This window comes from Equus quagga, chromosome 5 (genome assembly GCF_021613505.1).
Source record: "Equus quagga isolate Etosha38 chromosome 5, UCLA_HA_Equagga_1.0, whole genome shotgun sequence".
Taxonomy (NCBI): Eukaryota; Metazoa; Chordata; class Mammalia; order Perissodactyla; family Equidae; genus Equus; species Equus quagga.
The window spans coordinates 8,995,465-9,016,981 of record NC_060271.1 but is presented as its reverse complement, the minus strand read 5'-3'; the positions used below and the strand labels follow the sequence as shown (position 1 = coordinate 9,016,981).

Here is a 21,517-nt window from a genome sequence, read left to right as displayed (position 1 = left end):
GTGGGACCTTGGTAAAGTCACTAACTTATCTGAGCCTCAGTTTCATTGTCTGTAAAATGGAGCCAAAAATACCTTCTTTGTAGGCTTGTATAGAGGATTAATTGTTAGCATATTTGAAGAGCCTGGTTCAGGGCCTGGTACACAATAGGCATTTAATAAAGAAGAATTTTAAAAAATAGTTCAGTCCCCCTAGGGCGTGCATTTTAAATATTGGTCATTTAATGCAAGGCTAATAGGAAGAGAAGATTTAGACTAAAATATATGAGCTACTTCCCATTACATAACCTTCAAAAAGGAGAGCAGATAATCTCAAAACTGAGGATATATCATCCCAGAAAGGATTGTGGATGCCAGAGGAAGATAAGATTTGATTTGCTCCAAATCCGTACATTAGAGAGTAGAACAGCCAGTCTGTGTCACAAAGCTGTGTGGGTGGGCTCCATCCTCTTGGAGTCCCAGGCTCTTAGAGGCCCGAGGCTCTGTGAATAAAGGTGCTTGGTAAGAGGGCTTTGGAGTCTGAAATCCTGAGTTCAGTTCTCAAGTCTGCTACTTTCTACTTTTGAGTTAGAGTACTTACTTTTGAATGTGTATTTTCATAGATCAAAGGTGTTCAGGCAAGGGCCAGCCTGGTGGTGTACTGGTTAGGTTCACATGCTCCACTTCGGCAGCCTGGGGTTTGCAGGTTCGGATCCTGGGCACGGATCTACACACCACTCATCAAGCCATGCCGTGGCCACATCCCACATACAAAATAGAGGAAGATTGGCACAGATGTTAGCTTAGGGACAATCTTCCTCACCAAAAAAAAAGTGTTCAGGCAAGGGCTCCTCTGCTAACTGGAATTTTAAATAAACCTACTTGATGCTCCAGTGTGAACAACTGGAAAACATAGTTTTAAAATATAGATATAAACCTTTATGTATTTTTCTCTCTTCTCTTCATTTGTGTATACTATTAAATAAAATTCTATTAAAATCCTAAGATAAAAAAAGAAAGAAAGATACAGATTCACATCCCAAAGCTCCTTTATTTTCATTAACAATGTGTAAACTTAAAATTACTTTAAAAAAAAAAAAAAACAAGGAAAACATACCCACTCCATCAAACGCTTTTAAGAGTAGAAGCCCCACAACTAGAAGGACTGGCAACTAAGATATACAACTGTGTGCTTGTGGAGGGCGGGGGGCGTTGGGAGATAAAGCAGGAAAAAAAAAAAGTAGAAGAATAGTTGTGCAAGCATTCGGCAGCACACCTTTGTGCAGAGCACTGGATGAAGCCCTAAATATTTTCTTCCTCTTGTGGTTAGTGGCATGTTAGTGTTGTGGTTCTCCAAGAATTTATTTGACCCCTTTAGCCTCTAGTTCACATTTGTTTTGATCTTGATGCCTACACTTATCTAAAATAAACAGAGCAGGAAGTGTGAAGAAAGGGCTGAAGAAAAGGACTTAAAAATGTAGAACCACACATTCCTCTTACGGTTTTCTCAGCACACTGTGGAGCCTGGCAGGTTGGGAAGAAGGAAGTCTCCTCCAGTGTCCCCATGTTCCCTCCCTCTGAACTCTCCTAGCACGCTGCACCTGCCTCTCATCACTGATTCATTCAGCAGGCTTTGGTTGAATTCTTTCTGTGTATTGCATGCAAGAAGTCAGCGAAAATTCAGGTCCTACTCAGGGAGCTCCCAGTCAGTGGGGAGACAGGCAGATAAAAGGTGATTGGATGCAGAGTGGTGAGTGCCACACAGAGGAGCGAGAGGAGGTGCCCGGGTCAGGGAAGTGGGCTCCAACTGAGTTTTGCAAAATGGCAGAGTTATTTAGATGGTCATGAAAGAAACATTTCAGTGGGAGAAGGGGGAACACATAGGCAAAGATGTGGAAGGGACATGCTGCAGGAGGCGTTCAGATTATGGCACTTGCCTTATTGCATTTTGGAACTTTGTTTACAGATCTGTCTACTAAGCCCCCAGCACTGAATTCCTAGAAGGCAGGGATCAAATGCCGCGGAACTCAGTTATCTAACAATAATCATACATTTAATCTTTGCCACACTCCTATGAATCCTTATCAACACTGAGAAAGCTGAGACATAGAACGGTTAAGTAACATGCCCAAGGTCACACAGCTGAACAGGGATTTGAACCTAGGCAGTCAGGCAAAAGTGCCTGTGTTCCTAACCATTATACTATGCAAAAGATATTTAATAAGTGTTTGAAATGATTTGAATTGAATGGATGTAGAAGTAATTACATAATAATTTATTCACTCATTTGTTAAAAAAAAAAAAAATAACATACCAGGCATATCTAGGCGGGAGAGCTGCTGCAGCAAACTCTTAAGAGTCCTCATTGGCTTTGGCTTTGGCTTGTGTGACTTGGAGAAACTCTCGCAGGTGGAAATTCTGTGAGGCTTTTAACCTCCAGACTTTAGCCAGATTCAGACCCAAAGTGAAAATGGAATATGAGTTTAGGCCTGAAACAGAGGAGATCAAAGGTGGAAGGAACGTGGGAGTGCAGAAACAGAGGCTATAAAGATGGCCTTACCCAGAAAATGGAAGGCCCCTGGCCTTAAAAGTACAGTCTTTGGGGACAGTTTGGGAGAAGTTGAGGGAGATGATAACAGCAATATAGCATTGAAAGATGAAAGTGCTTCTATTTTTAAATTGATTTTGAAGAGGAGAGATACAGGAGAGGTTTATAATGAGAGCAGGGTGGTGGAGAACATTGAGCAAGAAAGCAGATTTAGCTATGGAGAGCACGTGAGGCCCTAGAGAGTCATCAGTCATTCATTTATGCTGCCAACAAAACCTGGAGCTCTGCGCTGGTGCCTGAGATGACAAATGAATCAAACAGTCCCCATCCTCAAGGAGCTCATGGTCCAGCGATGGAGACAGGAAGATGGAGAGTCTCCACGCTGTGTGGTTAATGTCTATGGTGGAAGTGTGTACAATAGAGGTGGGAGCTGCGATGTGGGTTGGGGAAAGCGTATTAGGCCTTAGGATGAGAGAGTAGGGCTTTCCAGGCCAGCAGGAGTGATTGTGCAGAGTGTGGCATGGAGAGAACACAGCATGTTCAGGTTTGCCATTTCTCGCTGCAGAAGGATATTGCCTAATTGTGCTTTCCTGGGCTTACGGAGGTTTGGGTGGGTAAAGGAGGAAGATGGGAGTCAATGATGGGAGGATGTCAGTTCAGATCCCAACTCTGTACTTTGTGAACAGGCTAGTCACTCTGCCCCGTTTCCTCCTGAACTCTTAGGTTGCTCCCCTGTAAAATGCAAGTGATGGAGGAGGGGGCTCCGAATCCCACCCATCTCTCAGGGTCTTCGTGAAGATTAAACGGGGTGTTGGGTGTGAATGTGCTGACAAAATCCCCTGAGACTACCATGTGATTTAATGAATTCTTTGCAGTGGCTTTTTAAGGGTTTGTCCCATTTCTGCGTGGAGATAACACTTGCTGTGTTATCTCTGCACTTCCCTCCACACCTTTCTGACGGTGCCCTGGAAAATCCTGCATTTGGTCAGTGTAGCTGCTCCTTGGGGTCAACAGGAAGAAAGAGCAGTCCAAGTGGAGAGTGGACCGAGAGCAACGCCTGCTCTTTCACCCTGAGCAGGTCCACGTGGAAAGCCAGAAATGCCCTCTGCCCTCAGTCTACAGAGCACTGTGCCCATTTCCTGAAATTTCCCATGAAAATGAGAAGGTTTTCCTTTCATGAAATCAGAAACCCTAATGACTGCGCTTATTACATTTGAAGTATCTGACTTTAACCCATTCACAGAGGGTTTCTTAAAATGGCAAAGTGTTCCAGAAATTGTGTTTGTAAGTGTTAAAGATGGTGCTTTCGTTACTCATTTTTTAAAGTTCACTCAATCCCTCCCCCTTTGCTTTGTGTTTTTCCTGACTGATATTATTGTGAGAACGTATTAGTTAACGTGTGTGAAGCATTTTGAAGATGAAGGAAGTAGCTGTTGACATAGGTGATGAGTAGTAACATTTTTAAGTATTCTTTTCTATTTCAGAAATTAAATTCCAAGGATAAATCTTACCAGCTTTTAGATTAGTCAACTTTGCCACCTGCAACACATTTTAATTGGCACATGTTTTTAGAATTCTACATTTTGGACAAGGGGAATGAACATGTATTGAGTGCTTACTGTGTGCTGAGCGCTGAGCCAGATGCCTTAAATTTGTTATTTTTAATCTTCACAGCAGCCCTGCAAGGCAGATAGAAGAATTGTCCGCATTTTTCAGATGAGTAAATTTAAATTGCACCTCAGACAACCTTAAATATCTAAACCAAGGTCAAGGCAGGAGTGATTTTCAAACCCAGATCAAATCAACACCAACCCTGTGCTCTTTCCATTACACCATGTAGAATTTTGAATTAAGATCCGTCTTGTAACATCCATTTATTCGGCAGTATTTACTGACTAATACCAGGTACACAGCCAAGAATGGTTTTAATTGGATTAGATCATTTACTTTCCCTAAGACTCTCCTGGGTTGCATTTTATGGTGACAGGAATTCTTTCATGACTTGGAGGTTTAGGAAAGGGCTTAGAATTTGGTCTCAGACTTGAGTTCAAGTTATAGTTCTTGCCGAGTGACACTGGACTCTGCCTGAGGCGTCATTTCACCAACATATGTAGAGTGACTTCACTTCTTCAAGCCTCAGTTTCCTCAACTGTAAATGGGAGGAATGGCAAAAATTACCCCCCAAATTGTGGGAGAATTAAGTGAAGTAATGTACAAGAAGACACCTCTCATCATTTATTCTGTGCTAACTGTTGGTAGTATTGGAAGGAGTTAATGGTAATTGCTTGCCTAAACATTTTTATGTGTTACCCAAAGGTTTTTAATCAGCATTATCACAGAATCGCCATTTATTGAGCCTTTCCCATGTTCTGGGCAGGGATTTTGCTAGGCACTTTGTATAAACTTCTCCATTACCGCATTTATGACATTATATGTAATTACTTATTTACTTATTTATTAACTTCCTTGAAGGCAGGAACCCCTTTTCTCTCCTTCGCATCCCTGGCATTTAACGTAATGGTTTCTGGACCACTGACGGAACTCATTACTGTTAAGGAAGTTAGCTTGGCTTTTGTTCCTTTATACTACTTTTCTTCTTTGAAGAGCTAATTTCACTTGTGAGAAAGAGCTGTTCAAATGAAGCATTATATTATCATTATTAAATTGTGACTTATAACTTGCTTTAAAATATGCCTGTAACTAAAGAAATTTTAGATTGCACTAACTTGACAACAGCTGGTTCTGAATATTTGTTAGCCTTTCACTTTTTTAAAAGGTAAATTTCTGGAATAAAAAGACTGTATCGAGAGTTGGAAGAGTTTGCCAAGCAAATTTACTTTGTATCTGTGATTTCAAAGGACATGATTACCCTGCTCTAAGAGGTAAACTCTTCCATCCCTTAATGTATATACAGCCAGCCCTGGTGGTCTAGTGGTTAAGATTCATTGCCACGGCCTGGGTTCGTTTCCAGGTCAGGGAACCACACCACGATCTGTCAGTTGTCATACTGTGGTGGCTGTGATGCTGAAAGCTAAGCCACCGGTATTTCAAATACTAGCAGGGTCACCCATGGTGTATATGCATGTATCATATCCAAATTATTCTTAGGGATGTATTAAATTAGTCCTGAGAATTATATATTATGCAGCTTGAGTTTTAGTATAAAGCCAATAATTTTGAAATTTTATAGTGTGATTTAAAAAGTCTTACTATTTCTGAATTTTTAAAATGCTAATTTGGCTCTTGCCCAATTAGTATGCGTTGGTGAGATTTTCAAAAACGTATTTTGAAAAAGACAAGCTTATTTGTGAAGACAGAAATATCAACTTATTTATTCTCTATTCTAATCCAAAACTCTCTGTTGTTATGAGGCAAATCACAAAAATTCATATAGTAGGATATTTTTAAAAATAGAACAATGAGCAAATTGAGATGAAGGAAAAATAAGAAAAAAATCAGGTAAATTCAGGTCCAAAATTTGTGTTTAAAAAAATCAAAAGTTTGCAGTGAGGTCCTATGCTCTTTGTTTATACAGAGAGGGCTACAGATTGGGCTCTCATTTTCTGAGTAATATTACAGTGAGGAGACCCGATGAATTACAAGACGCAGAGTCCATGAAACAAAAGCAAACCCATCACACACACAGAGGGCAGAGAATATTAGTGGTTCATTGTCGTAATAAAGTATTTGCCTCAAAGCATACAGAAATATTCTGATACTTGGTATTTGTGATTTTTTTTTTTTTTTTTTTTTGCCTCTCCACTTTGTTTCTTGTTCATGAGATTTTTAATAAATATGTATTAGGAGGATCTCCGTATGCGGGAAAGAGAGAGAGAACCTTAAAAAGCCTGGCGTGGAATGCTGCTTGACAGTGTCATACATTCACAAGATGTCCTTGAAGATGGAGCACAGCACAGAGATCAGGGAAATTTTGGCAGCTGCAGTTGGGAAAATAAATGGCTGTTGTGTGATTAGGCAGATCCTGAAAGCAGGCTCCTGCTCAAACCATGCAATTAAGAAAAGTGGGAGCTTTTGTCCAAGTGCAGAATGTTCATAATATCGGAGTTTGTCAGCAGGAGCTTTTAGAATGGATCAGTAGCTTTCACTCTCTGATCCAGGGAATGGTTTTCTTATAAATCATCTTCTCTCCATGCTGTCCTCGTGAAGGTTGCTGCCAGGCAGTGAGGCACACTTAGCCTGTAACCTTGCTAATACACAGTGATTTAGGTGAAGGGGAGACCGAATCAGAGACTGTTTCAAGAAATGCGATTTTTATTCCTTTGGGCTCCCGTGTGTCCTCTAATGTAGAACAAACAGAGTCTGGCCAAGGAGAGATCCTGCAGGACGGCTCTGGGAAGGAAATGGAATCATTTTTAATACAGTGGCTCCAAACTGGTTTGACGGATTTGACATTTTCTTTCTTTTTTAAAAAACTTCCTTTCAGGTTATAAAACTGGTGTATTTTCATTGTGAAACAAAAACCTTGGAAAATAAAGATAGAGACAAGTGTAACAATCACTATAATTCTACCGTTATTGTTAGCATTTTTATTTGTCCCTCCTACTCTCTGCATGTTTATATAATTGAGATAATCAATTTTTTATTTCACTTTTTTCTACATTGATCATACACATTTTCTCATGTTATAAACACCCATTATAAACATAATTTTAACAGTTGCAGAATACTGTATCATAAAACTATCCCCTTGTTGGGCCCATAGGTTGTTTCTATTTTTTCACTCATCTAGATACACTTTTCTTAATATACCCTACTGTGCATACTTTCGCTCTACAGTATTTTGGCTTCTTTTCTGAGCTTCAGAATGGATCATTGGGTCCAAGAATATGAACATAAGTTTAGAAAGGTTGTGTCAATTTCTATTTCCACCAACAGTGATGAGCGAGACTATTTCATGGCACCTTAAAGCTTGACAGTTGCAAACCTTGAATCTCTATGTTCTCTGTAAACATCTTGTCCACAAATAATTCAAAGACACACTTCTCCCAGCCCAGGCCTGCCTTCTCACCAGCACTGACTGGGGAGAGTTCAATTTTACTTGCGCCCATCTGCCTTCTCAGAGGGTGTCCAGGAGGAATGGTAGTCATAGTTTGAAGGATAAAGTCCTCTTATCAGGCCATGAGGTCGTTTTTTTCTAATGTTTCTTCCTTATTTAAAAAAAAAAGGAAGGAAGTGAGTGAAGGAGGAAACTAAAAATAAAATTTTGAATGTGATAAAGTAATTTTCAAGTTTGGAACTACACTATCAGAATGATGTTCAGGATCTTTTCGCTAATGAACATGTAGATTGTTCATGTGTGAATTGTTCTGTGTGAATTGTCCATGGGTCTAATTTACCATGGCCGCTTATATATACTTTGAGGTTCTAAGAACCATTTTGTTTACTCAGTATCTTTAGCTTCCGAATAACCCCAAATAATCTCTCTCCTTTGAATTGCACAATTGGAAAAGCCATTGGCCTGATGCAATTCCTCGAACAAAGAGAAGGTTGCTCTGTGCAGATTTTTCTAGATACTAACTCCGTCTGCTCCCTTTCACTCTCTTCCCTCTTTCCACCCCAGCTGTGTTAAGAAAACAAGTGTTAATTTTCAAAATAAAAAATACTTTTATGTAGATTTCTGAAGAATTTAATCAGAGTGTGCATAAAACTTAAATTCACAGATGTGACCCGATGCTATATCCATGATACAGATACAGAATAACACACTTTTTTACAGCTGAATCTCAGTGAGTTTGCTCACACTTTGAACCACTAGCCAGGCATTTTATAAGTATACAATATTTATGTTTACATGAACTGTGCCATTGGCTGTTGTTTATGCATTTAATCAGAAGATAAATCTGACTTAATAAGTGTGGGCAGTTTTACAAATGATTCATTAATGTTCTTTGTATGGAAGATGAAAATAATGTATTTACCATCACAACTGGTTCCCATCCCAACAGGTATCTGTAGCTTATTATTAGGCGTTTTGGTTATTTTGCCCACATTAAACATTCAGAGTTGGGCTTAGGGGGTAGGATGGGAAAGGAATTGTTTTCCAACTGATTTTTTTATTGGAGTTAATATTTTACAGGAAGCCTGAGAGCTTGCCCACAAAATTGTATTTATATTAAAATAAAATCTTGTCATTTTCAAATATGCCTTTAACAAAGAAAGCTTATTGAAAGTTTGAGATTGTATTTAATTGGCCATTTTGGAAAAGAGGACTGAATTGAGGGGATGGTGGTGAAGGAAAGGTTTCCTCGTCTTTATAATGAACTAGATGATAAAACCATCCCTCAGCTCTGGAGAGTTTGCTGTAAAAGTCTGTTAAAACCAAACACCCAGGGGTTTTACCAGGACTGCCCCGGGATGGGCACGCCAGGAAATCATCGTAGGCCCAAAGTGAAGCCCTGAAGAAACACTGTAAGATATAAAGAAGGCCGGTATTTATTTAGGAGGAGAAATGTGTGTGATGTATCTGGGGAAGAAGATTATAAACTTGGATTTCTGTGAATTTGAGAATAATGCCTAAGAGAAATTAAATTTTGATTATGCTTTTCATATCCAGGCTGGCCCTGCTGTTTTAAGTATTAATGCTTCTTGTTCTCTCTGGTGGCTGCTGATTCTTTAAAAGCCCTGCTCCCACCCCGAGCGTACTTTTGGCATGCCCGGTGGTCGTCTCCAGTGAAGAAGGCGCTGTTTCAAAGGAGGTGTGCTGCAAGCTTACCTCAGTGTTACAGACAGACATTTGTTTAGGACGTAAAAGCATTTAGACTGGAAACAGGACTGTCAGTTCCGTATCAGAACGCCGTCAGACTAGTCTGTGTGTATTTCATTTATGTGCTTTTGGTGAGGAGGGGGAGTCATCGGAGAAACTCTGGAGGGAATTGCTTAAAAGAAAAGGGGTGCATACAAGTGATTTTAATTAGTTATTTGTTTACCTGTCCTCCTCTTCCATCCTCCCAACTTGAATCCTCTAAGGGCAGGGACCAAATTATTTTTGTTTCCCCAATTCCTAGAACAATGCCTTGGTCTATAATAGCATTCAATAACTTGTATTGAATTGAATACACTTGTTTTAAGGATATGCCGAGAATTTATCACCACATAACTTCCTAGAGTAAATAGGTCTTTCAGGTTATTTGTGCATCTGCCCAAAGGTATTATTAAACTGTCAGCATGTTTTTCCCCAGTTGGAATAAAAGATTTTTTTTCTGGAGTTTTCTAGTTCTCTAACAGCAGAATCTACAGAAACTTGGTACAAATGGTTTTGGGGGACATGAGTGTAGTCTTCAGCCAGCTTCCCCTGGTGCACGGGCCTCTGTGAGTCCTCACCTGTAATTTGCTTGTGGTGCGGGGGAGGTAGTGGGTGTGGATATTCCCCAATTCTCTTTTCCGAGAGTGATCGGGTCATCAATCACAGCCCCTCCTCTTGGGCCCCGTTAATAATGTGTATCTCCTTCCCAGTTGAATCATAACCGGGAAAGCATTGCATTTAGAAAAGAATATTAATCTGAAGGGACTTGAGGAAATTAAAGCCTCTTGAAAAGGAAGGGAGAGTATGGATTTTATGAGTTGATGGACGAACCTTTAAGGAAATATGAAATTAGGGAGTGGAAGGACATTTTTAGGATCTTTCAAGGAGCAAGAAGAGAAGAGAGGAATTATTCCTGAAAATCGTATCTGTCCTCAGGAGCACAGAGCCTGCTGTGTAATTTTCTAACTTTGGGGATTTGTTTTTCAGGCTTTTGAAAGGCAGGTGAGATGCGGTAGTCTGGGCTGCTCCACCAGAGTCTAACATACTGTGTGTCAGAATTTCATGAGGGTTAAGTGGGAAATGCCTACAAAGAGAATTAGGACTTTTATTTTTGTTCTCATGAATAATTTAAAGCTGTTTCTTTAATCGTTGGATTCAGTGACTGCCCTTGGTAAACATTATTCTTCAAGCTCCTGGGAGCACTTGTTCTCTTACATAAGGGTTAGCCTTTATACATAAATTTTCAAAAGTCCTTCCAACATAGTAAAAGAAGATACCTTTAAATACTCCTTAAAATATTTAATAAAATACATTTATGTGTCGCAGATGCACACACCTGAGAAATGTTTGTAATCAGTACATTCCTTTAGCATCTTTCTAGTTTCCAGGAATGCTGACATTTGAACAGTGCTGAAAGTAGAGGGGAGAATATTTGGAAAAGAACTGTCATATTCCTGTGACCTTCTTAGGTTCTTTTCTCTTGATCCTTTTGCCTGAAAAACAGAAGCTGAGGACTGCCCTGTGATGGAAGCACAAGGGCCCTGCCCTGGGCTCTTGGATGGTGAATGACACTAGTGAGTTCTGCATTAGCGCAGGTTCCTGTAATGTAAAGTTGTAACCTTTTATTTGCGTCATAAAGTAAATCCTGAAAGTGTAAACCAGGTTTAGATATGTAGATGCAAGACCATACACTTGATTGTCAGGCTGCCATTTTTATGGAAAATATTGGAGCTGAGGCCACATCATGGTGTGGTGTGGCTGACCGGATTAGTGAGGGGGCTTTGGTAGGACCTCTGATGTGACTCTCTGGGGCCCAGGACAATGCCTGTCCTCAGTTGTGAGGAGGACCAGCCCTATAACTCTAGCCTGACTTCTCCCAAACTTGAGCAAAGGAAAGAAAGCCTGTGAAGAGTGGGAGACAGAGGGAGCTGTTAGGAATTCATAAACTGATGGAAGAAATATTAAAGGAGGCCTTAAGTATGTTTTTAGAATAGTCTTGCTTAATACACTTAAAGGACTTTCTGACCACGGGATGTGTATGCTCTCTCCTCTGACATGTGAACCCTTCAGCAATAAATATTTGTTTGGTTAATGAATGAATGAATTCTGAGAGCAAGAAATTATATGAAAAGAGTGATTTGGGAAGGAAGGGAAGTTTTTGCCCTCTGATTATATTGCTACTCTCAGAATCAATTGGAGGATTTCAATCTGGAGACGAAAGATAGGCTTTAGTTTATGTAAAATGTTGTGTGTGTACATTTTTCTAGGGAGAAAGAGCAAAGGCATTTAACAGATTCTCTAGGTGGGTCCATATCAGCCAAAGATTCAGCCCTCCTACATGAATGAGTGCATCTTAAATCTGCATTCAAAATAATATGTAAATGTACGCCTTGCATATAATAGGTACTCAATAAGTGTTCTGTCCTCTTTTGTTATACATAAAATGGGGATGACATTAATACCTTGTTGGCTTGTACTTCGCAGGGTTGTTTGAGGGATATAGTGAACACTATTAGACATGCAAGGACATTCATTCATTCCGTAGTCCTTTATCTAGAACCCACCAGTTGTCAGGCCCTGTTCCACATGTAAGAGATACTATAATAAACAAAACAGATGTGGTTTCTGTGCCACAGAGCTCAGAGTTCAGGTCCCATTTTTTGTGAACTGTACAGTGCTATACTCAGAAAAGTATGGAGGTAGACACATCTCCACACCTCTATTCAAGTACATTTCTGTGATATGACCACCCCTCACTCCCTCCCTGAACAGAAGGAGAAGTAAACCCTCTCTCAAATGGCCACATCCGCATTGTCACAAGAGTACTCAAGTGAGGTAATCTGTAGACCTGGGCTCAAGTCCCATCTCTGTCTCTAACCAGCAGTGTGACCTTGGGCAAGTCATTTCCCCTTTTCTGGTCCTCAGTTTCCGCATCATTGAAATTATGGGGTTGGGCTCTGTGGTCCCTAATGTTCTCTCATATCTGTCATGCATCCACACTGTGGGCCAGTGAAGGCCAGCTCTTTGTCTTTATTATCTCTGTATCCCCAGGGCCTAGCACAGTGTCTGGCATGCCAGGGCTCCATCTCTGTTTGTCTAACATACCTAGAGATCTAGCCATGATGGAAACAAACCCTTTTCTATGTGAGTATAACCTGGCATATCTAGGAAGTAGTGTTACAGATACCTTGGGTGGATGAGAGTGAGACATGCGATTGAACAGGTAGTTAGACCAGTGGGAAGGACTCAGGATTGTGACTAGGGAGATGCCACGAAGGGCAGAGAGGATTGGCTCTTTTCTTCAGGAGCACCCTGAGAAAGAGGCTGACCCAGCCTCCGCTTCTTACCTCCCCTCCACAGAAATAAACGACCCTGAGTGATGATCCAGCAGCTGCGTGTCTGAGGCCTTTCCTCTTGCTTTTGTTGTATATTTTGCAGAAAAGAGTAGTGGGAGGGGGGAGGTTAATGCGTTGAGTGTGAGTAATTAGTCATTCAAACCATCGACATTTACAATGACAGGATTTGAGTGCCTACATTATTGTGCTCTGCTTTAATAGTTTATCCCTGAAATTTTCTGCCTGTATAATGTTTCTTAAAATATATCACAGGAACATAAAAGATTTAATGCAGTGCTTTGTACAACCATTAGAGTTTGAAGTCAACTGAACCTCCTCAATGCTCTATCCTGGTTGCAGGCTGTAACCCTGTTCCTCATTGCCGTTTGGAAGAGGAAAGGAGGGCAAGTCAGGGGTTTGGAACCTGGTCAGCTGCAAAGCTGGCTGTGAGACCCACACACAATGTTTCATTAAAGTACATATGCAAACTTGAGTAACTGATATATTTATTTGCAATGAAAATTGTGCTGTTAGAATATTAAAGCCTTAGCCTGGGGAAGCAAGTGTTCTGATTTTGCCGAGCGGGTCTCTGCCCTTATTGGAGGATATGCTTCTCACCAACACACGTTTACCTCTGGTCTGATTCCCAAGTAGAGATTAAAGATGTCCTCTTGTTAAGATCTATCATGTAACCTTAAAATGCTGTAGTTTCATGTTCTTGGGTTCAGTATCTATATCTTGGCAACCTGTCTTATTTTCCAAGTCATGTTTTAAAATCCTCTTGGTTCACTTGTGTGTCATATGATTCTGACATTTTACGTTTCTGATTCTTTTTTTAAGCCTGTCTGGCATCCTGGGATGCATCATTAAGACCAGTGAGGGGTCTTATTACGTGATGTATATTAGCACATTTGCAAGTGTTTCTCAGCTTTCAGACTGTACATTTTTATTGAGAAAGTTGTATGTGTGTGCATGTGTGTTTCTTCATCATTTCTTTCTGAATACTCAAAAGGATAACTGTGTAGTGTGTGCACAGAGCAAAGAGAGCTCTGTCTCCATCAGACGAAAATGACTTGACCTAATTTATAGGTTTAGTCAGTTGAAGCAGCTCAGGACTGAACATTACATCTCATGGCTCCTTTTTGAAGGTTTGGACCCAATTAGGGTTGTCTGGTCTGCAGGTAGGGCTCAACTCCAGGAGTCAACATAAATTAGGAAATCCACATAGGATGTAAGGAGATCCAGAAAGCTGATTAGGGAACTGAACTTACTTTGCTGCAGGCTTGATACTTCCTAAGCCTTTGTGGAGCAGGGAGACCTGTGAGATGTTCGTGTGGACAAGGCCTGGCTTTCATGTGTATCTGAAACAAAAGATGAACCTGGCTATCAGGTGACCTTTAACAGTCTTGTTCCCACAGAATTTCAGCATGCTTAGGTATGACTTATGTTTTTCTTCGTACTCCATCATTAGCACCCAAAAAGCTGCCTCAGTGCTGGATGTTTTCTAGGTGTTTGTGGGGAAGATGTGAGAAGGGTCACCTGAGAAAGGTGGAGAGCAGGGAAGGTGTTCTATAGATTGTGGGACTGGCTTTTTTGCTATTAAATCAAAATGTAGTAGTTGGGCAGCTCTGTGGTTCTGCTAGCTGAGCCTCCTGAATTGGATAAATTCTAGTTTTCAAGTTCCTTATTGACTTGGCAGTGCTCCTTGTGTTTGTTGCCTGGACACCTGACTCAGTGAGGCAGTGAGACGACATGGCAAGGAGGCACTGCACAGACCCCGGAGGCCGATGGCTCGGCAGAGCAGAAACCTGCCTCCCAGCCTGGAGCTGTGATGATGCTCTGCAGCATCATCGCTATTAGCATGACCCCCTCCCCTGGGCACATCTCCCTCCTTTTTCCTGGACCCTTGCCTCAGGGCAGAGCAGCTGAATACACTTTGCTGGGTGCAATTTCTGTCAGTGCTGAGGAGAGCTTGCTTAAGATTTTTCTCAGAAGCTCTTTGCTTTCTCCTTGCTGTCTGGACCAGCCTTCCAGAATCCCGCTGTTGACCTGAAGCCAAGAAGAAAGTTCTGGTGATGTGATAAGTGGAGCCACTTAAGTTACTTACATGACGGTAAAGAATCTTAGAAGCTCCCCACCTTCCTCCATCTGCCTTATTTATGTGACTTCTCTTGAGACTTTTTTTTTTGGTTTCATTTCTCATTTGTGATCATCAGAGGAAACAATTAGAGTAACACCTATGTAGGGTGTGAGGAGAAATAATAGGTATGACGCCCTTAGGCATTTTATGTTCTGGGCATTTAATAAATATATTAACATATAGTAATATATATAACAAATATGTATGCTCTCTCATTCTAAAGATAACCCTGCGTGATAGGCTTTATTCCAGTTTACAAAGAGGAAACTGAGACTGAGTCTTAAAGTAACCTGCCTGAGATCACGCAGCTAATAAGTGGTAGAACTAGAATTCTAAGTCAGCCTTGATTAAAAAAAACTCCTTCCATTTTTACTGTACTACTCTGCTTTAGATGAGAAAATAAGCGAAAAACAAAGTCAGTCTCTGAATGTTGATGAGGATGTGCCGCAACAGAAACTTTCGTTCTCTGCTGGTGGGAGTGCAGATTGATAACAGCCAGTTAGAAAAACCATTGACGGTCTCTCCCAAAGCTGACCATACGTATACCCTATGACCCACAAATAGACTCTCAGGAACATTCCCAATAGAAATATGTGTGTATGTACACCAGAAGACATGTACGTAATGCTCAGAGCAGCATTATCTATAATAGTTAAACACTAGAAACAACCCACATGTTCATCCACAGTAGAAGAGAGAAATAACATGTGATATTTTCAAACAATGGAATTTTCCACAGCAGTGGAGAACAACCACCTACCACCACATCTAACAACATGGATGATACCCAGACATAATGTGTGAAAAGACATAAAATAGTGTGTATTGTGTGATTCCATGTACATAAATTGAAAAACAGATAAATCTATGGATCAGAAGTCAGAAGAAGTTACCTTTGGTGTGGTGTGAGAAGGTGGGGACATGAGACAGACTTCTGGGGGGCTAGTCATGTTCTATATCATGGTCTGAAAGGTTGTTACTCAAGTGTGAGTTGTGTTCACTTTGTAAACATTCCTTGAGTTGTACCCTTAAGATCTGTACACTTTACTACATGTATATTATATAAAAATGCTTATCCCCCAAAAATTCTCTGAGCAGCCAAATAGTTATAATAATGGAAGCTACTAGCTATCAGATGATGTCTATTAAGCCTTGATTTCCTCATCTCTAAAATGTAGAGGATATTAGAATGTGCTTCATTGCCTTCTCGTGAGGAGTCAGTCAGAGACGTCACATCAGGTGATTGGCATCAGAGTGACTTTAATAAATGTCAATGGTTGTGGATATGTTGCCACCACTATTCAGGTGCTTTACATACATCATGTCACCAGATCCTTTTTACCATCTTTTAAGGCAGGTGACATTGTTCCCATTTTTGAAATGAGGAAAACAGACTCCTAGAGTTTGTCTCTTACCCAAGGTCACACAGCTAGTGAAATGGAGAACATGATTCCATTTCCAGGGAGTTGATCAATTTCAGAGGAGACTTAGCCATATCCTGAAGGACGAGTAAGGGGTGGTGTTAGGAAAGAATGGAAAAATGGGACAGATAAGCTGCATTTGGGGTCAGGAAAACTGGGTACAGGCCCAGACTCTGCCCCACTTTCCTGTGATGGCAAAGAAGTTGTTGAATGTCTCTGGAATTCATCTCAAACATGAGAGTTTTGAACTAGATTTTATTGCCCTACGTGCCTTCTGGTTGTGCACTTTTGTGATTCTCCATGTTTGTCATACTATACAGGGCATCTTCATGACCTGACTCCATGAGCTTAAACCCATTTTCCATATAAAACCTTATTCTAGCATCATCTTCTCAGTACTTTCCCCAAATCTCCATATCCTATAAGCAGGTTTAATTGCCCCTGCACTACATGCCTGTTATCCTGTTGTAAGCTGTTTGCTTGTCTGTGTCCCCTGTAGACTATAAGCTCCTTGAAAGTAGAGACTAAGACTTATTCATCTCTTTATTGCCATGCATGCTGCCTGGAACAGTTCACACATTTCTGGAAATGTCTGTTTAATTAACTATTTAATTCCAGAAAAAGTCCTTTTTGAGTAACGTGTGAGAGGACAGCGTCAGTCTGTGCTGGACTTGAGGTGGAGACCTAGGGAGAACTTTTCCTTCATGTTTTTTATTTTATTAGAGGTCCAGGAGAAACAGTAACAGCATGGCTGGAGAGAAAAATCATGAGAAGACATTGTAGCTCCCCTCATGCACTTATGAAATCTGAAGTTTGATCAGTGATTAAACATCGGTGAAAACCTAAACTCTTCCCATATGGAACAGCCGCACTTAATTTAATGTCATTTTACTTTATGAGATAGTTAATAAACAGGTACTGTATTTGATCTTGTGAGCATAGCCCTCTATATTTAGCTTTTTCAGCTTTAATGGAACTATAATTTTAATCATGATTATTACTTTACATTTTAATTATAATTTGGTGTGGCTTAAGTATACATTTCTGAGAGTGATTGTGTAATGAAAACAGGAATTAGCTTTTCATTAACAAAATAATGGGAGAGTTCCCACTGCATTCTAGTCTGTTCAAAATCTATGGGCTGGCCTAAAAATAGCAAGGGGAGTTTAACATTTTGGTTAAAAACATCCTTCTAAATTGGCTGTGTTCACAACCCTGTCTCTTTTGCTCCATCTTGCTTTCTCTTGTTCTCTTTCTTTTCAAAAAATAAAATAAAATCTTGAAAGAGACTTAATCGTGTCTTTGAGATTTCAAAAGGCTTATTTTTATTCTTCTTATTTTTGTTTAGATAATTAGCACCATGGAGCCTCAGGTGTCAAATGGCCCGACATCCAGTACAAGCAATGGACCCTCCAGCAACAATAGAAACTGTCCTTCTCCCATGCAGACAGGGGCGGCCACAGATGACAGCAAAACCAACCTCATAGTCAACTATTTACCCCAGAATATGACCCAAGAGGAGTTCAGGAGTCTCTTTGGGAGCATTGGTGAAATAGAATCCTGCAAACTCGTGAGAGACAAAATTACAGGTATGCCCTTCTTCAATATTCTAGACTTTGGATTCACAGCTACTTTGTTCCATTAGATGTGCAGACCTTAGTGGAAATGCACATGCATGGTGATGCATCCGAGTGTCACAGCGTGTGTCCTGCATTCAAGAAGGGCATGGGTACACAAAAGTTATAAACTCATGCATGTGTGTATACTACATAAAACCATATTGTGGATCATTAGGACTGGGAAGCAGATGAAGATTTTGGAGCTTCCTCAGCTTTCCCTTATGTTAAATAATCCTTTGGTTTTATCCTCTTTTATTCTTAATCAGCCACCCCTTCCCCTTGTTCTTTAGTTCTCAGTTCTGCCCTCCACCCTCTCTATACTCCATGCTAGTTTTTATCTATTTATTCCTTTCATCTCAAACGTTTGGTTTGTGTGTGTCCAGTGTTCTCCCATGTGTCTGAGACAGTGTTTTAAAGGGGGCCATTGTGGACTGGGGAACGAGGTCACAACTGCCCATTGTCCCTGGGGAGAAATAGGCCCTAAGGATAGCAGATTATTCTGGAATAAAACTACTCTGCACTAGGAGGGAGATGCTTAATGAAGATCTGTATTTGAGGTATTTTACTTTATTTTATTTGTTTGTTTGTTTTGAAGATACTCTTTGAGAAGTCAGAGACTTTTTACTTGAAAGCGAAACAATACCCTGTACAACTTCAATACTTGAGATTTTTAGGTTCTGATTTTTTCCTAATTGACCACCATTCATTGAGGACCTACTGTTTGCCAGATGCAGACACTATAATTCTTTGATGGGAAGTTTCCCTGTAATCTTTTTGGAAGTGAGAATATTTTCTTAGAAAAATATTGGACTATGACATGACAGCAGTGAGGCTGCTGTACTCTGACACTCCACTTCTAGAATCATTCACTCTCAACTTCAAGGATTTGTCGTTTTTGAGTGTTGACTTTTGTCTCCCTTTCTCTGGATAGTTTAATTGGTGAGCAACTGGTTTATATAAGAAAAAGGAAACTCTATAATTAAAATAGGGAGATACATCATCTTGACTTTAAATCAGAGAATGCAATGTATATGTGTGCACACACGTAGCTATATATATTCTCCAGTTCTTCTAATTCACTTGTAAATTTGTCCCCCATATAAATGAAGTACTTTGCAACATCAAAAAACTAAAATAACTGTTGACAATGTAAGTCACATAACCCCTCCAAACAAAATTTCCTTGTCTGTAAAATTCTCACAGGACTTATTGTGACGGTTAAATGAGAGACTAGATATATACTGCCTAGCACAATGCCTATTGCATAGCGGTCTCTCAATAATTGGGGGATATTATTATAGATTAAGTTAGTATGTTTCAAGGAGAGTGGCTAGAATACAGAAATTTTATCAAAGTCTCTCCAAATAGGGCCGGGGCTTTGATGATCTTGTCCCAGAGCACTGATCATCCATCCTTTAATGGAATTGCTTATGCTCTCAGAAAGCCAATGTTTAGACTCCTGAATAATCTTTATATAATAGGATGATAATTCAAACCAAATTAAAACCAGTTAACCATATGATTCTTCCGCCCACTGCTCTATAGAAAATGTATTTTTGGTGTAGCCTTACCTTCTAAATAGGGACTCTGCCAGCTATATTAGTGAATATTATTAATCACCTTTTCAAAAGAGTTTCCTTAGAACTGTAGTGAGGTTTTTGAGAAGTACTGATTCATGGTGTTGTTCCTTGTTTTCTAAAGACACATGTTTAAACAAGCAGATTCCTTTACTGAAAGAATGCTAATTTGGTAGTTCACCGAGTGGATTTGAATAGGAGTGACAGCTTCGAAGACAGCCTTTAATTTGGTATACAAAACCAAAATTGTCAACTTTGGTTTGTTTAGCACCCTCTCCAGCACAAGCAGAGACATATAGTAGCATCTGAGCTTAAAGAATAAGCTTAAGGGTTGAAGGCAGAAATACAGTTCAGGCATAAATTTATAATTATGCATTTTTTTAAATTCAGGCAAAAAAAAAAAAGAATTTTATTTGCAGAGAACTTATGGGAATGAGGCAAGGAAATATAGAGAGACCAGAGATATTTGCCCTCATTTCGTAGCAGTGTTTAATAAAAGTAGAACTTGTGGTTGTAAAGAGTGCTTATTAAATTCTTCATTTACACCACCTAATTAATTCTAGCATTTTAAATTAACACTGAAACTGGTCCCTGCTGTACCATTCCATAGTTGCAGCATATTTCCTCCATCCACCCGTTGTTCAGGTTTAATTGGCTACGCTAAAAGTCAGAGAAGGAGGGAGAGATAGGGCTGTGGGGAGGCGGAGAAGGAGTGGGAATCGCTCTAATGGAAGACCCTCGGAGGCCTGCATTTGGGGTTCCGTGATAACACAGGCTGGGAGAGGTGAAGCATCACACGAGGCGACTTGAAAGGCTGCTGCTGATGGTTCAGAAGTCAGGGTAAATGACATCATGGGTATTTTTGTTGCCCTGATTTTTAACATCCCAGTCCCCCCGTTTCCTCTAACACCTCCTACAGATCTCAATGCATCTCTATCCTGTGAAGTTTATAAGGAGTTCTAGATATCCAGTGGGAGGACTGGGGGGGTGGGAAGTGGCAAAGAGATAAGAATTCAAGATTAAGATTTTGCAGCCCAAACCACTCCCTAAGAGAATGTAATAGATTCCCTTAGAAGGTTCTGGCTTATAAAATTAAGAGAGAGAGCGAGCGAGAGAGCGAGGGGCTCTTTGTTGATGGTGTTGCCAGTAGGTTGGATTGACTCCTGGCTGTGGATTGTCAATGAATTCACCATTTGAGAACACAGGGAGGAAATTTGGGTGTGGACGTAAGGGTTGTGGTGCTGAGGACGTAATTGCTATCATTTATCAAATACTTTATGCCAGGTCCTTTCTGAGTGCTGGACATCCCTTATTTCATTTAACACTGGGAAGAGCCTCCATTTTCTTAGGTGAGGACATGGAAGCTTAGTGAGGTGAAGTTCCCCAGGCAGCACAGTTCTTAGCAGGTGGTGGAGCTGGGATTCACCCCCTGGTTTCCCGAAGCGTGATCTCACGTGGAAGCATGTGCGGGGTGCCCCTGCCTGTGTTAAGTGAAGATCCCTGCCTCACCCTCGCCCCCTAACCCAGTGAAACATTGTGTTCCTCTGAGAGGTGGTTGCTGGCCACCCTCTTGAGAGTCAGTCTAATGCACCCTGGCTTTAAACAAGACTCCTGTGTATAACGGGAGGCAAAGATAACAATATTTATCATCCTCTGGAATACAACTCAGCCTTCAGAGTGGAGCCAAATTTACTGAAAGGGCCAGGTTTAAGATCCCCTTACAATGATTTTGGACATCTCTGTTACTTATCTTCTCAGAGATAGTAGATTTTCTTTTTCCAAGTGGGAAAGGACACTGATCAGGATAATCTAGGTACCAGGGAGAGAAAACATGTCCCAAGTTGCTTTTGTATGCAGCTGTGGACATGTGATGGCACTGGAAGCCATGTCCTTTATTTTTCTCCTTCATCCACCTGCAGCCTCTGCTGCTGGAGAGAAAGGGAAGTGGCATGTGGCCCGCAAGGACTCGGGCAACGTAAAAACTCAGGCAAAGAACACCAAACCGCTGGTAGAAATTATATTAATCCCATGGACCACAGAGAATTGAAGTAGTTTCTTATTTTTTATTTTGTTGCCTTTTTGTGTTTCAGGCTTTGATACTGCATTATTGAATCCAGGTTTCTAGCTGATCAGTGTTT

General features: G+C 40.5%; 1 protein-coding gene across 1 annotated transcript in view; it reads left to right on the top strand.

Annotated features, from left to right (window-relative positions):
* Window positions 1–21,517, top strand: part of ELAVL4 (ELAV like RNA binding protein 4) — an 85,582-nt gene that overhangs the window by 19,796 nt on the left and 44,269 nt on the right. Inside the window, exon 2 of the mRNA XM_046660146.1 lies at window positions 17,532–17,772. Coding sequence (XP_046516102.1) covers window positions 17,532–17,772 — 241 coding nt within the window. The remainder of the gene's footprint in view (window positions 1–17,531; window positions 17,773–21,517) is intronic.